This window comes from Melanostigma gelatinosum (genome assembly GCF_949748355.1).
Source record: "Melanostigma gelatinosum genome assembly, chromosome: 7".
Lineage (NCBI taxonomy): Eukaryota > Metazoa > Chordata > Actinopteri > Perciformes > Zoarcidae > Melanostigma > Melanostigma gelatinosum.
Genome location: NC_136640.1, coordinates 18,347,218 through 18,361,763, shown reverse-complemented (window position 1 = coordinate 18,361,763; position 14,546 = coordinate 18,347,218). Strand labels below are relative to the sequence as shown.

At 41.6% G+C, this 14,546-nt stretch overlaps 2 protein-coding genes across 2 annotated transcripts in view; one reads left to right on the top strand and one right to left on the bottom strand.

The window, feature by feature from the left end:
• The window catches only part of LOC306780247 (neurobeachin-like), a gene marked incomplete at its 5' end in the record, with an annotated part of 185,287 nt that overhangs the window by 45,117 nt on the left and 125,624 nt on the right, over positions 1 to 14,546 (bottom strand). Inside the window, 1 exon segment of the mRNA XM_079272545.1 lies at positions 11,546 to 11,682. Within this exon segment, the coding sequence (XP_079128671.1) occupies positions 11,546 to 11,682 (137 nt within the window).
• On the top strand, positions 8,726 to 10,835 carry mab21l1 (mab-21-like 1). Its single transcript, XM_079271817.1, has one exon. The coding sequence runs from the start codon at positions 8,958 to 8,960 to the stop codon at positions 10,035 to 10,037; it is 1,080 nt and encodes a 359-aa protein (XP_079127943.1). The 5' UTR covers positions 8,726 to 8,957; the 3' UTR covers positions 10,038 to 10,835.

The window sequence follows — 14,546 nt, the reverse complement described above, 5'->3', positions numbered from 1 at the left end:
CTACACCAAGCGGGAACTCTGAGGTCAGCTGATGAGTGAATGAGGGGCCGAGTTTACTTATAACAGTCAGACGATCAGAGCCTGAACCCAGAAGTTCTCAAAAATATTTACACTAATTATAAAGAATAAATAGTGCCATAACAACAACATCAATCAAGTTCATTACAGAAAATAGCATAATGACAATAATTACAATAATATCTCATTAAGAAAGAGAATGAGAGACAGGGGAGGATTAATAGCAGACAGGTGTACAACACACCGCAATTATGGAACCTGAAATTAGTTCATTGCCTCAAGGCAAACAGAAGAGAAAGGGAAGGTTGTAAGTGTGTGTTTGTGTGTGTGTGTGGGGGGGGGGAGTCTGGTTTCAGAACTCTACTGGGAGTACGACTGAGAGAGAGGCTCACTGACAAAAAAAAGGAATTGCAAATAAGCAAACAAAAATGTCTTAAATGTGTAAATTAGGAGGAAAAATAAGAGGGAAAAGCAGCTTTTCCCTGCAGACTGGTGCCTTAGATGAGAAGGGAGCAGCGAAACGTGATCAAGGGGAGCCGTGGAGCGGTGCGGCAGGCGTCAAGATGAGCACTCAGCCAGCGAGTGGCAGCTTCTCCTTTTCCAGTCAATCATTCATTACAGAGCCAAGTGCTGTGGAGGAGTGCCTCCTCTTTTTTGACCTATCATATTACTGCCTCTGTAAACTCCTAATCCTCCCTTCGTTAGATGGTGTCAACAGCCGACATGCTCTTACCCTGCTCCCGCACTCAGATGCCTCCCAAGACCTGCCAAGACCACAGAATTGACACTCTAATAAAATCATTTGAAATTCACCAGGGTAGAACGGCACAACTGTATCCATCTTTTTGGTGCTTTCATCCACCTTTTTGACTTGTTTTTGTCATTAAAAAGAGATTCAGTATATTCACGTACTAATTAGTTAACTTAACTTTTCGTTTTTCCATCAATTCCAGTAAGCACCACTAACACAGTTTGACTTTAGCTGTGTATCCTTTCATTGGCTGGTCTGAGTGGCGTGGTTCTTTTCGCCTTGGGGCTGTTCCTGAGCAGGTGAAAGCCTCCAGGCAGAAACCTGCACATCAGCACTTCTTCTTCCATCATGACTCTTTCATGGGGAGCCCGTCTCCTGTGCTTCTTTACAGCCCAGTGAGATGACTACTATAATGAGTCCAACAGATGAAAGCCCAGCAGGACAAAACAACATTCAGATACATCTACACACACACACACACACACACACACACACACACACACACACACACACACACACACACACACACACACACACACACACACACACACACACACACACACACACACACACACACACACACACACTGGGGTTCACAACTATCAGGGACTTGCTGGGTGAATGTTGTTATTTTGTTGAACAAAAGAATCAGATGCAGGCTGGAGAAGAGGAAACCAGATCAAGCATCAGTGTTTTGGCAGAGCTCCAAAAAGGAGTGTTGGAGTGGGTGATTATGAATATGTCATGCTGATCACAAACTGCAGCAATCTAACAATCAAGTTCATCACAGGCATGTGCAAACATTTCACGAACCTAACTGTCCTTCACGCACATGCATTAGCGCACACACCCCTGTTCACTCTTTCACACACACCCACACACACACACACACAATGTGTGGATGGGTTTAGGTAGGGTCCCAATTTAAACTGACAGATACCAGATACTCAGGAAATGACAGCACTGATTCAGGATGGTTCTGGGTTTAGCTGAATGTGACACTGTCGCAACAAAACTATTACACATGAGTGAAGGCCAGTAAAGTTCATTCATTTCTTAATGACATACGCCTTTATAGTCCGTTAGGATCTAGGAAATAAATATATATATATATATATATATATATATTTTTTTTTTTGGTGATAAACTTTGTCACGGTTGAGGCACACCTACCACATAACATGGTTTCAGGGATGTTAATTACCATATAAAATAAGCAATTGGCACCCTGCCCCATATGTCCCACTTTTTCAGCGAGGAAGATGGAAATGAAGCGGGGTAGATTTGATTGTGACATGCTCTCCGTCTGTGCTTCACAATGTGTGGCTTTGCCAGTTACAGGCTAATATTCAGCACAGCTCACCCCCACCAGAACTAATGAAAGTAGACAAAATGTCTCTGCTGCCATCTTTGTCTAGCATCCGCTCAGGGTGAGCCTCCCTCTCTCCCTCCTTTCCTTTTCACCTCCCCTCTTTCCCCTCGCTCTTGAAGGGAGGGTGACAGCGGCATAAAATGGTGGCGAGCAAATGTGCCTTCCATGTGGCAGCAGTGTGGGGGTGACAGGGCAGGCTGAGGCCAGCGCCATCAGCAGTGTGTGGCTGTTGCTTTGAACAATTTGGATGGTCGCCATGGAGGATCAGGGCCGAGCTGATGAGACACCAGCGGTTACAAACAAAAGCCGCTCAATATCAAATCAAGAAACAGGAGGGTGGCCACTCATCCCGAAAACTAAACAGTTCTTTGGTAAATACAAGCATCTCTAAAGGTGGCTTGTTATAACCGACTGTATATCACTTAGTTAAAGCTCGTAGGCAGTTTTAATGTTCAGAATTACATTTAGAAAGAATTATAGATGATGGTTTAACGAATGATATTATTTCAGATGCAAATATCAGATAGAACTAAGATGATTCTAAGAGAGTCTACGGATAGAGGAGTTATACGTTGAACAAATTGTAAAATCCACAACAGACTTGTCATGAATGAATCCCCTTGATTCGACTTGAAATCAAAGATGTAAAACGCATAAATATCACTTAGAGTATATCCAGCATGCACAGAACTACTGAACAAAGCAAACTCGCCTCATCCAGTAATTTGTGGTTCAGTCATTCGGGGGGTTGTTAGTTAATCCTGAGCTCAGAGGATGATGAAGCAAGGGCATAAATCACAGAGTGAAACAAGGCAGACTCCTCCGATTCATTAATGGAAATGATCTGTCAATATGCTGGAGTCAATTCACACGTGTCAGCTGGGCTCAGCACACAATGGGCCAGCCAACTTATGAACTCCCAGCACCACTCCGCCGAGTCCATAAAACAACTGGCATCGCCGCTGGGGAGCACCCCGAGACACCACCCTCTTGCACAGACCACCAGATGACACAGATGGGGCGAAACCAAACAAAGACGAGACTCCCTTTGTACAAAGAGGGACCCCTTTCAAAAGCCATTCATGCAACAAATTGGGGAAATCTGGCCATGCAACACTCTGGGTTTGCTCTTTTATTCGCGTGGGCCTTACGTCACAGTAAGGGAAATCAGATTTATGGCTCTCTGCTACAAAGGAGGTTAAAATCAAGCACACTTTAAAGACACAAATAACTTCTTCTTTTTTTTAAAGCCATGTTAACCAACAACAGTTTAGCTATGTTAACCAGGAACAGCCTGTTATTTTGTACATGAGCCACAGAGTAACAGGCCATTTATCTTTCTCCAAAACCTTAATGACCAAAGAACAGCGAATGAGGAAAACTACACACAAGGACGATGCTGATCCTTGCTTACACTATAGAGTTGATGGACTGTTTAGCTGAAATTAGAGCTAACTTTTCCCAACATGACACATTTTCATTGTTAAATCATCTTGGTATGCTTGCAAGCAATTGTGAGTTGATTATAGTTTCTATTTTTTGTTCAAGGCATTGGTTTAAGCGGGAGATAGTAATGACTATCCGTAATCAAGAGTATTGACTATTAATAGCAGTCACAGGTACTGTAGGGGACTCCATTTTATGATGGCAGCATCAAGCTCTCGTACTTTCAAAGGCAGCCCATCAGTTAGGGAGGTTTGCTTCCATGTACGTCATGAAATATATGCACACAGGCTTTCTCTCAGTAGGCCCTGTGCATTTTTCTTTTCTTGTTCTTTCTCAGCTGCACACCCGTGCTGCTGCAGCAATCTGCATAGCGGGACATTTGTCATCATTAGCCTTGCTCTGACAGTTGCCACCCGGCACTTCAGATCTCTAGGACTGGCAATTATGAACCCTTCATCCCTTATTTAGGCAACATTGCCTAATTTTATCACAGGCCTCACCAGCAGCATTTGATTACCAACAGTCCCGAACCTAGAATATGCCACCGATTCTTCCACTCCGTTTGTTTTGTGCTTCAATGTACTCCTAACTCTGAGACCACATGCCACGTGGGAGAGAGCTGTGGTTGGTTAATCTGAGATTTGAAATTACTTATAAGACACGGGGGCTGCAAGGAGGAGTGTAGATGAGCATCATGGGGTCAGTGGGCACATGATTACAGCGCCCACCTTTAGATGCAGACATCTCGCAGACATTAAGATTAATCACACTGCTGCTGCTGAATGGTTGCCTTTGACGACAGACAATATGGAAGTAAGGCATAAGGTGTTCTTTGATAAATAAAAAGGAAATGAAAAAGAACTACATGTTTACAAATAAACTATTATTTACCACAACAATCCAAGCCCTACCGATTTGTAGAAAATAGGAAAAAACATGCTGATTAAAGTAATAATAAGCCACAATCCTGCCCCAGTTTCAACACATTCGATGTTTAGCATCGTACAACAAAATACAATGCTAAACTGTGTGCTTATAAAACTACTGGAGAGCGCTGTACCAGCACTCAACTGCATACCTGGGAGAAAGTGCACTGAACACAATGTAAGCCTGTATCTTCCTTTTGTGAAGCAAACCAGACATTTTCTGGATCGTTATTTTGGCAAACAAAACAGATTTGGATTTGTGCTAAATTCATGCAAATACATGCATGTAATTTATCACGAAGGCTGACAAGCGTACCATATTGCAGAGGGGAGGGGTGAGGGGCCAAATGAAGCTGAGACAATCAATTAAGAGTCATAATTCACACTTTTTTCCACCTCTCAGTCTTCTCAAAATGTCCATCATGCTGATAAGTTTGATGTTTTCCGTGTGTATGCGCCATGGTGGACATGGTTCATAGTGAACAGAGCCTGTTGAGGTGATCACTGAGGGTCTCTGAGAGCCCCTGGCCACATGGTCCCGCTTCCCTGACTTCCCCAAAGGAGGCTGCTAATACACAGTGGAGAATAAAACAAATGAATGGACACAATCCAAAGGGGGTCCTCAGTGAGGCTTCGGGCCCAAAAATGAACTGGCCTCCTACAGAGACACCATATTGCTTGGAATAATAACGTCCTGTTATTAAAAATCCCAATGACAATTTCATTTTGTGACAAATAAAATTAGAGGAAATGTGTCAACATGAGAGGCTATCCCATGAGATTAAAGGATATCATTTCTCACAGTTTGAAAGCCAGTGTTGATGGCACTTCTCTGAAGTGCTTTTAATCTGATTTATATTGAAATATGTCATCCTATGAAGTCCACTTTGACTAATCTGCATATTAGCTTGGGAGCTAGCTGGTAAACTCCCTTTGTATGGAATCTGGCTTGAGAGTCTCTATTTGAAAACTAAATGACCCCAGCAATTTAATGAAAAAGCATATGGCAGACCTTATTTGTTCTCGTGTAATAGGATTATTAAAATCATAAAATGCCATCCATAATTATGATACCAGTCAGAGGAGTTGGTCATAAAGGTCTTGATCCAGCTTAAAATCAGCTGAATGCTGTAATTACATCGCCATTGATTTTGTAGGCATGAGGAAATACAGGAAATTGAAAATTAAAACAGCATGCATAATTGTTACGGTAAAACCTTTTGTTTATAAAATATGGATAAAGCCAGAGCCACAGAGGATAGTGTTGGCCAAAATAACCAATAAACATTCATGGTTGTAAAGTATGAGTTTTTCCATTTTCCCTCCGGAGAGTCACTTTTTCAAAATAATATAAATTTTCATTTAATTCTTGGGGCTACATACTGTTTTGTACAATTAAAATAATTTTACTCATTTATATATGAACACAAATGTGTTGGTTAAATTAAATGACGAACTTGTGTGTATTAACACCGCATAAAGCTTTGAGGATGAAATATAAAATAAAACAACATACATTTAATGGCTTTGGGTACAATCAGCAGAATATAATTTCAAGTCACTCATAGCATGAGTGGTGTCATCAAAGGGCAATTTCAGCCATCAGACAAGCACCATTGACCTTATGCCCGGGCATGTTAACAGGACTATCAGTCTTGCTGAAGAAAGGAAACAGAAAAATGGAGGAGGAAAAAAATGAATAAGTGTAGAGGCATGCTCTGGAAACAAAGAGGCCTTGAAAACAGGGTCACATGCTCGTGCAAAATTAGGGGAAGTAGAAGTCATTGTATTGATTTACACAATCGTGCATGCATTTTGGGTCAGAAATAGGCCTGTAATGGAATCACGGCCACATATATCACACTGAAGGGCCTCCAATAGCCTAGCGGGATAGCGAATGAAGCAACAAAGCTTGCAAGGTTGTAATGGTAAAGTTATGGCAAAGAAGATTCGATTGCCTTAGTCTAGACCTGACAACCGCTGGCGTCTTGGGACTGCAGAGCAGGTTGAGTTACTGTGAGATCTGTGCAGCCACATGCTTCAGATTAAGAGGTGATCATCACAATGAAAATCCCCCCTTCTATCGCACATATGTATGGCCAAAGGCCGGAGCACAAACTCAAGAGGTGGAACTGGATTCGGAGGCATCTGTGGTGAGGCTAGTCTGGTTTCAATAAAAGCAAAGTACCTGCTGGGCCACAGACAGTGGGAGCCGGTGAAGTGAGAGGAAAAACTATCAAAGCCCGAGAGGGCACGACGCTGTGAGCTCCCTCTCACCACATGAAAACCCTCCATTATGTAGCCTTCAGAAATTACACGTGCATACAGTTTCATTTGTGAAATTCATTCAGACCTAAATGTGATGAGTGTCAGAAATATGGACCTAATCTCATGATTTCATTTTTGTTCAAAAAAGAAAAAGATGCTACTCCATATCTGTAAGTTCTGCCTGGTAACAGTGTGCAATTATCACCAGCTACTGGCAGTGTGTCCGTGACAGGCTGTGATGATAATGGGAGTCACCTATCTATCAGGGTCCTTCCCACACACGCCACCTCCTGCTCAGCCGCATCCAGTGAGTCAGAGCTGACGAGTGCCGGTTTGCCCTCATAATGTCGGGTCTTATGCAGTTCTGACTAGAGCAGAGATGAGCGTAAATGCCTTTGTGTTCCTTATCTGATCCGTGCAGCATTATCTTTTTGAAGTCCTCTTCAAAGCATGCACTTGTGAGATGGAGTGCCAGTGCAATGATGAGAGCCAGAGACGGTTTTGTGGATGCAAGATCTCTTTATTGTGAATCACTGCCTATATCAGACCAACATAGCTGTGCCTAAAAACAACACACTAACACATCATGGGACTTTATATAAAATGGTCAGCCATATTGATCTTAATTGTTAGTATTATAAGCAATTAATGCTTTTCATATTGCTTTCTTTTTCTCCCCTATTTTAGCTTTGAAACTATGTTCTTCTTGCTGTTTTGTTGCTTATATCTTGTTGAAGAAAAAATTAAATAACCAATAACAGGTTGTAGAATATCAATGTCTATTGTTCAGCAAAATCTAATAATACATTTTGATTGTTGGCATTTATGAAAACAAAAACTATAACAGATTCAACATTACAAGTATTTTCAATATAATCTAACAATTGTAAAAGCACATACCTACACATTCACTCTTTTAAACATCCTTCTTTCTTTTGGCAGATTGACACACATTGCAATATAAAGTTTATTTGTATAATAGTTAATGTGCTTTTCTTTTTTGAGCAACAGAATAATTAATTAAAATAGATGTGTTTTGTAAGATATATGTATATTGTAGATGTTATCTAATGTACATTACATGAATTAGATGACTGCGTGTGGAATTGTTGCACAACATACTCGACTTATGGTAAAACAAGCTAAATGTAAATAGCACGATAACTGATGTCTCAGAAAGAAGCCTGATACCAGATTGTTCGAATGAACTAACCTGAAAGGTCTTAATAAAAAAACATTTCATAAATATTTTAATAACCTGTGGCATCAAAAACAAGAGACACAAATGAGACAAACTCAATTTATAAATTGCGATTACATTTTCGTTTAGAAAAATAAACAACTATTCCATTCGAATCTGTATTTATCTGATGAACTGTATGTAGAAGAAAAGAGATCCGGTCCACTGAAATAAAATAAAATATTTAAATAACATGGCACATTTTTAAGTTCTATCATCCGAACAAATACTTAACAGTTCTAAATCCACCTACTGTTTCACACATGATTCAATATAGCGGACTTAAAAGCAGCAGATACAGTCCAAGGAAAGCAACGTAACGCAGTGAAATTGTAGTTTTTTTTCTTCTCTCCAAATAGGTGTACTTCCGCTCCTCGATATACGACTACTACCTGTACTTTTTACTCGTATAGCACCCGGGGATGAATTTGTTTCCGATCAACTGGGAAGCGGTGACGCATCAGACAGCGATTGGACATCTTGGTTTCAACTCCTCCCTTATAATAAAGAGTGTGTGTGTCTCCTGTTGTAAAACACAGCAACACCGGGCGTCTGCGTCTGGAGGGAACACTCCACTCTGCGCAATTACGCGGACTCCTAACTGGCACAGTGATCAGGGAAAAACCAAAAGGTATTTTTCGGGCTCCTGAACCTCACAAGGTAGAAATGGACTTTTAAGCAGGCCGTCCTGATAGATTCGAGGACTTGCATCGTGCACGTCAATGCAGTTTACGGTACAACAGCTGTGAATGTTATGATATGATTATAACGCATGTGCTCCGAGCGCTGCTTTAAATAGTTGTCTTATAAATAGACTTTTTTTTCATTTTAAATAGATTTCTTTCTTCTCTAAAATTGGCTCCGGTACAAACAGCCGCGTTGGATCCCTCGGCTTACTGCGAGACTCCGGTGTACAACCCGGATCTCTGCCCAAATATGATAGCCGCGCAGGCAAAGTTGGTGTATCACCTCAACAAATACTACAACGAGAAATGTCAGTCTCGAAAAGCGGCCATCTCCAAGTCCATCCGGGAGGTGTGCAAGGTGGTGACGGATGTCCTGAAGGAGGTCGAGGTGCAGGAGCCCCGCTTCATCAGCTCTCTCAGCGAGATAGATAACCGTTTCGAGGGACTGGAGGTCACTTCACCCACCGAGTTCGAGGTTGTACTCTATCTAAATCAGATGGGAGTATTCAACTTTGTCGATGACGGATCTCTCCCGGGCTGCGCCGTGCTCAAGCTCAGCGACGGCCGCAAGAGAAGCATGTCTCTCTGGGTCGAATTCATCACAGCCTCCGGTTACCTCTCGGCTCGCAAGATCCGCTCGAGATTTCAGACGCTGGTGGCGCAGGCAGTGGATAAATGCAGCTACAGAGATGTTATCAAAATGGTCTCTGACACAAGTGAGGTGAGGTTGCGCATTAGAGACCGATACGTGGTGCAAATCACGCCGGCTTTCAAGTGCACTGGGATCTGGCCACGAAGCGCTGCGCACTGGCCTCTCCCTCACATCCCCTGGCCGGGACCCAACCGAGTGGCAGAAGTCAAAGCGGAAGGTTTCAATCTTTTATCCAAAGAGTGCTACTCCCTGAACGGCAAGCAGAGCTCGGCGGAGAGCGACGCCTGGGTCTTGCAGTTCGCCGAGGCCGAGAACCGGCTCATCCTGGGTGGATGCAGGAAGAAATGCTTGTCAGTCCTCAAAACGTTACGTGACCGTCACCTCGAACTGCCCGGAACACCTCTGAACAACTACCACATGAAAACGCTGGTTTCCTACGAGTGCGAGAAGCATCCCAGGGAGTCAGACTGGGATGAGAACTGCCTCGGCGACCGCCTGAACGGGATACTATTGCAGCTCATTTCGTGTTTGCAGTGCAGAAGGTGCCCGCATTATTTCCTGCCTAATTTAGACCTGTTTCAAGGAAAACCTCACTCTGGTCTAGAGAATGCGGCCAAACAGACTTGGCGACTGGCAAGAGAAATACTGACCAACCCCAAAAGCTTGGAGAAACTCTGAGGTAAAAAAAAAAAAAGAAGTGTTAGTACACCTCGTCTTAAAACATTGTGGTAAAGAGGCCTAACGAGCTCGTAAACGGACAGAAAAAATATTGCCAACCAATTTGCAAAGTCTTGTGAAATGTGACTGTCCTCTGTTATGATTTGGCCTAGCCTGTTTCGGGATGCTTTTTTTTTTTACGATAGTTGAGTTTGCCATTTTTCCCGTGCACCTTTTGATGGTGTCAATAATTAGGAGCAAGTTTAAATTATTGGCGACCATTAATTGAGGAGGCCACATCCACAGTGGTTTCTTTTCTCTCCGTGCCACATGTTTGCCTAAATTCTACATGTTCCTTAAATGCTTTAAAATAAAGCCCCGTGACAAACTTTGAAAAAAAAAAAAAAAAAATACAAACACGCATCTGTACATTTTATACTGTAAATACATTCATAGATTGTGATTCAAGTGGTCTGAAAATTGTGAATGTTGTTCTGTGACACGTAAATAGGATCCACCTGTTTAATACTTCTGAACTTTTTCTTTATCTGGTCGAAACGTTGTTAATTTATACTTGCATCAGTGGTAGTCTGATTCATCTGTTTCAATGGACATTGTCTAATTTTTGAAAGTTTACATTTTGATAGGCGTACAACATTTGCTATATTGAAAACATTCCATCAATTTACTTGAATTATTATTTAAAGTACTCGAACATGTTTGGTTGTTGTTTATCTCTACCATGCTTAGGCCTACATGATACAAAATGAAAATGATAACATATATATATATAGTATATATATTACAGTTTAATTGAAAAAATGCACTTGAAATACACTGGATTATAACATCTGTGATCTGATTTTTTTTTCTGTCTTTGATCTAATTTAAAGAGCAAATAAAACGAGCTGTTTTATATTTGTGTCCCATTATGGTTTTCTCAAATGTGTTTTTGACAGTAGGCCCAGCAATGATAATATAATGGGATCTTTAATTGTGGGGACCCTTCGGTGTTCCACGGTGAGTTTGACAACAGGGAAATAGGAATGGATCATTTTCATATTCAACATTTTAAATAGATCTGGAGCTGCCGACCAGTTTACATTTGTTTAAATCCCAACCCCATGTCCAATGAATTCGCGTGCATTTTAATATATACATTATGTATACCAATGTATGGATCACCACAGCTTGATGGTTGAACCTGCACGACGAAAAGCCTCAATAGTCATCTGATATTTTTTTTAATGCATAAATGCAGCAAATTTAAAACAGACAAAGTAGAAATAGGGATTTACGATAACATTCTGCGCACAACGCGCCATTTAATAAAAAAAACTGGGCACAGCGTGCAGGCGCAGCGCATGTGCACATCCGCGCCATTTCGTTTGAATTTAAAATATAATAAATATTTAGTACATTTCGGGCAGTTACAGTGAAAAGAACAAACAACAACCGCAGTGAAACATGTCGGAAGCCAAACTGCCCGCTTTAAACTTGGGCTGCACACTTGCTTACAGCTTACTTACCTTTGAGTCGACCCTTTTGAAGGCAGGGTCATCCTCGTCCACCTCGAAGTAGATTTCAGTGGTGGTGATGGACAGAGTCCCCCGGGCCACCAGGACGGGGGCAACAAGCTGGGCCGGGCTGCTCAGGACCACTGGGCCTGCAGAGTGTAGAGGGGGCAGCCACATAATGAATCAGTAGCATGCACAGAATAAAAAAATATTATTGTGTTGAATTAAGCGAGGCTGAGGTTAATCCTGCTGATCAATGCGATACCATCATACCAGCGGCCTGTTTGCGTCTAACTACCGATACAAACCGCGCTTGTAAACATTAGGGAATTACAAAATGTATTCATGTAGTTTATTGAAATATAATTCATCATAACAGCTCTGTGAAGGTCTTAATTTTAGTAGTTTGTGTTATTAATCGCGCAGCAAAACAAAGGCGTTTGAACACCTTTTTGTTATAATGTGCATAACAGTGACAGGCCTTTGATCTACACAGTAGGCCTACCTACCTGTTAGTAAACAAGTGATGCACTCATAACAGTTAAGGGCTTTATGACAGGATCGGATCAAACGCAAACAACCACCGATAAAGAAAAAAAAAATGTTTTCCTTAAGTAAAAAAAACAAACATTCCTTGTTCTCCTTGCATGGTAACATCACCATAACGCATTTGCAGTGCAGTTCTGAAATATAAATTTACGTCACTGACATTCAGGGCTGCTTTAAAAGGAGCAGCTTAGAAAGGGATTCTGAAAAAAGCTGCTGTTTAACCGTTTAACAATGCACATACATATTAAGACATGAAAACAATCAAGTCAAAATACTTTTCCAGAATTGTACGGTGGGTATGACCCCGCCAGCTGATAGTGATCACGTCTTTATTTCAGCCCCCCCCCCTCCTCTCTCTCTCTGCCTCATCCTCCATGTTCTCAGATCAGTGTCGCTGTGGAGCACCGTTACAGTGATTTGTCTACTCTCAAACGAAAGCTCTCGAAATCAGGATATTTATCGATCCCTTAAACTCCAAAGAGCCACTTTAATGTCTCATCAATCTTAATCTGCGTTCCTCAGCCAATTATAGCAGATAGTGTTACAGGAATACAAGTGGATTTCGGTCTCAACTCCCAGAGCGCCCCTCCATCGCTCTTGCAGGCTGCGCAGTCAAACCGCGCTCTCTGGATTTTTTCTCAGCGTTGCTCGGGTCCATTAACGGTGATCCTATCTGCTGATGCTATCGGCACAGGCGCTACACGTTGCTTACACGCTTCATGCGAAGAGTAAATACTTGCATTACTTTCTTCTTCTTTTTTTTTACTGCATTTGAAGTAATGTTTAGTGTAGTAGGCTATTTACAAAAGAAGAAAAACAGTAAATACGTTTAAAATATTCAATTGCAAGCCATTCAAAAGTAAAACTAACATTAGAATATTTCTGCCAAATGAGGAGATTGTCTTTATCGTCACTCAAGTCCATTACAAACCCATTCACCTCTTACTAAAAATAACACTTCTAGGGCTGATGTATTGTATTGCGGCCCTAAAGGGCTACAAAGAGAGAACGACACCAGCCTGAAGCATTAAGCCACAGCATCCATTGCTCATGGGGAGGAAGAGGATTAGGCAGTAATCCCTCAGGGATCTTTCCATAATTAGGCTATATGGCATTAAAATGTTTACACGAGAATAATGAAATTAAGGGCAAGTTAGGATGAGTGGTGTGTAAATAGACTGAAGCTCGGAATACTCCGCTGTTGGGTCTTCCTTTTAATGGAAATGCAAATATTCATCAAATGACAAACCAATTTAATGAAGTAAGGTGTGGTGGGAGTTTGGAAGAAATGCTGAAAAGATGGGTATAATATCATCCGCTGGACTGCAGTGTTTGAGAAGGAGCGCTTTCATATTTTACATTATGAAAGAAATACAAGTGGAAGTGGGTTACTTGCACACCTGAGCACCATCATTCACTTTCAAACACGTGCATGGACTTACTGTATAGCACACACACACACACACACACACACACACACACACACACACACACACACACACACACACACACACACACACACACACACACACACACACACACACACACACACACACACACACACACACAGCTGCAGCCATTATGCTGAGTATCTGAGGCACAGTGCCTTGTTGTTCATTTGAGTCATTGAAGCGATGGTCTCTTTTCCCCCCGTTTTCAAACCAAGCATTTGTCTTTCAACATTTACACGTAAAAGCTTGAGAAAATCAGCTCTACAGACTATTTAATAAGGCTGCAGCACAATTAAAAATACATACATACATAGAATAAAAAATGTAATATTTATAAAAAGTTATAAAATTTTACAAAATTGTAAAATTGTAGATGTCACTGTTCCGTTTGTATTCAGAAAGAACATGTAGATCTTTGAATAAAAAACAAAACAAGAAACAAAACAAGAAACATGCGGCAAAAGCAAATTAACACCCGTCTTGCTCGCACTTCTTTTCCTGAGATTACACATTCAGAAATGTTGGGTTGGGTTTTTGGCCTTTTATAAACATGTCACCACTCAAGGGATCAGTATTGTGATTGGTGACTAAAATGGATACAGGAAGGCTAAATTAAGGCAGAACAAAATGGTTGTGGCTGCTAAACCACAGTTTGGGCTATACTAACATGGTTATGCTAGCAGCACAGTCACATCTACAGACTTGCTTGACATGAGAAACGCCTCGTGAGGCTCAGTCTCCCCTCTGCTGTCCTCACACATGCTCATCTTCAGATTCTATGTTACCTCATTTTGGAGACAGTATATGTGCACAGAGAACGGCTAATTTAATGCAAGCACAAACACTGACAGCATTTCCAATGTCTATGGGGGAGCAAAACTAATCATAGGTTCAGTAACCACAACGGTCTGGGCCGTTGAGTGCAGGCACCGCCCCTTTGGCAGCAGCAGCAGCAGGCACTGACCCAAAGGCTGGCAGGAGGAGCCCTGTTGTTGACAAGGATCTAGTCCCAG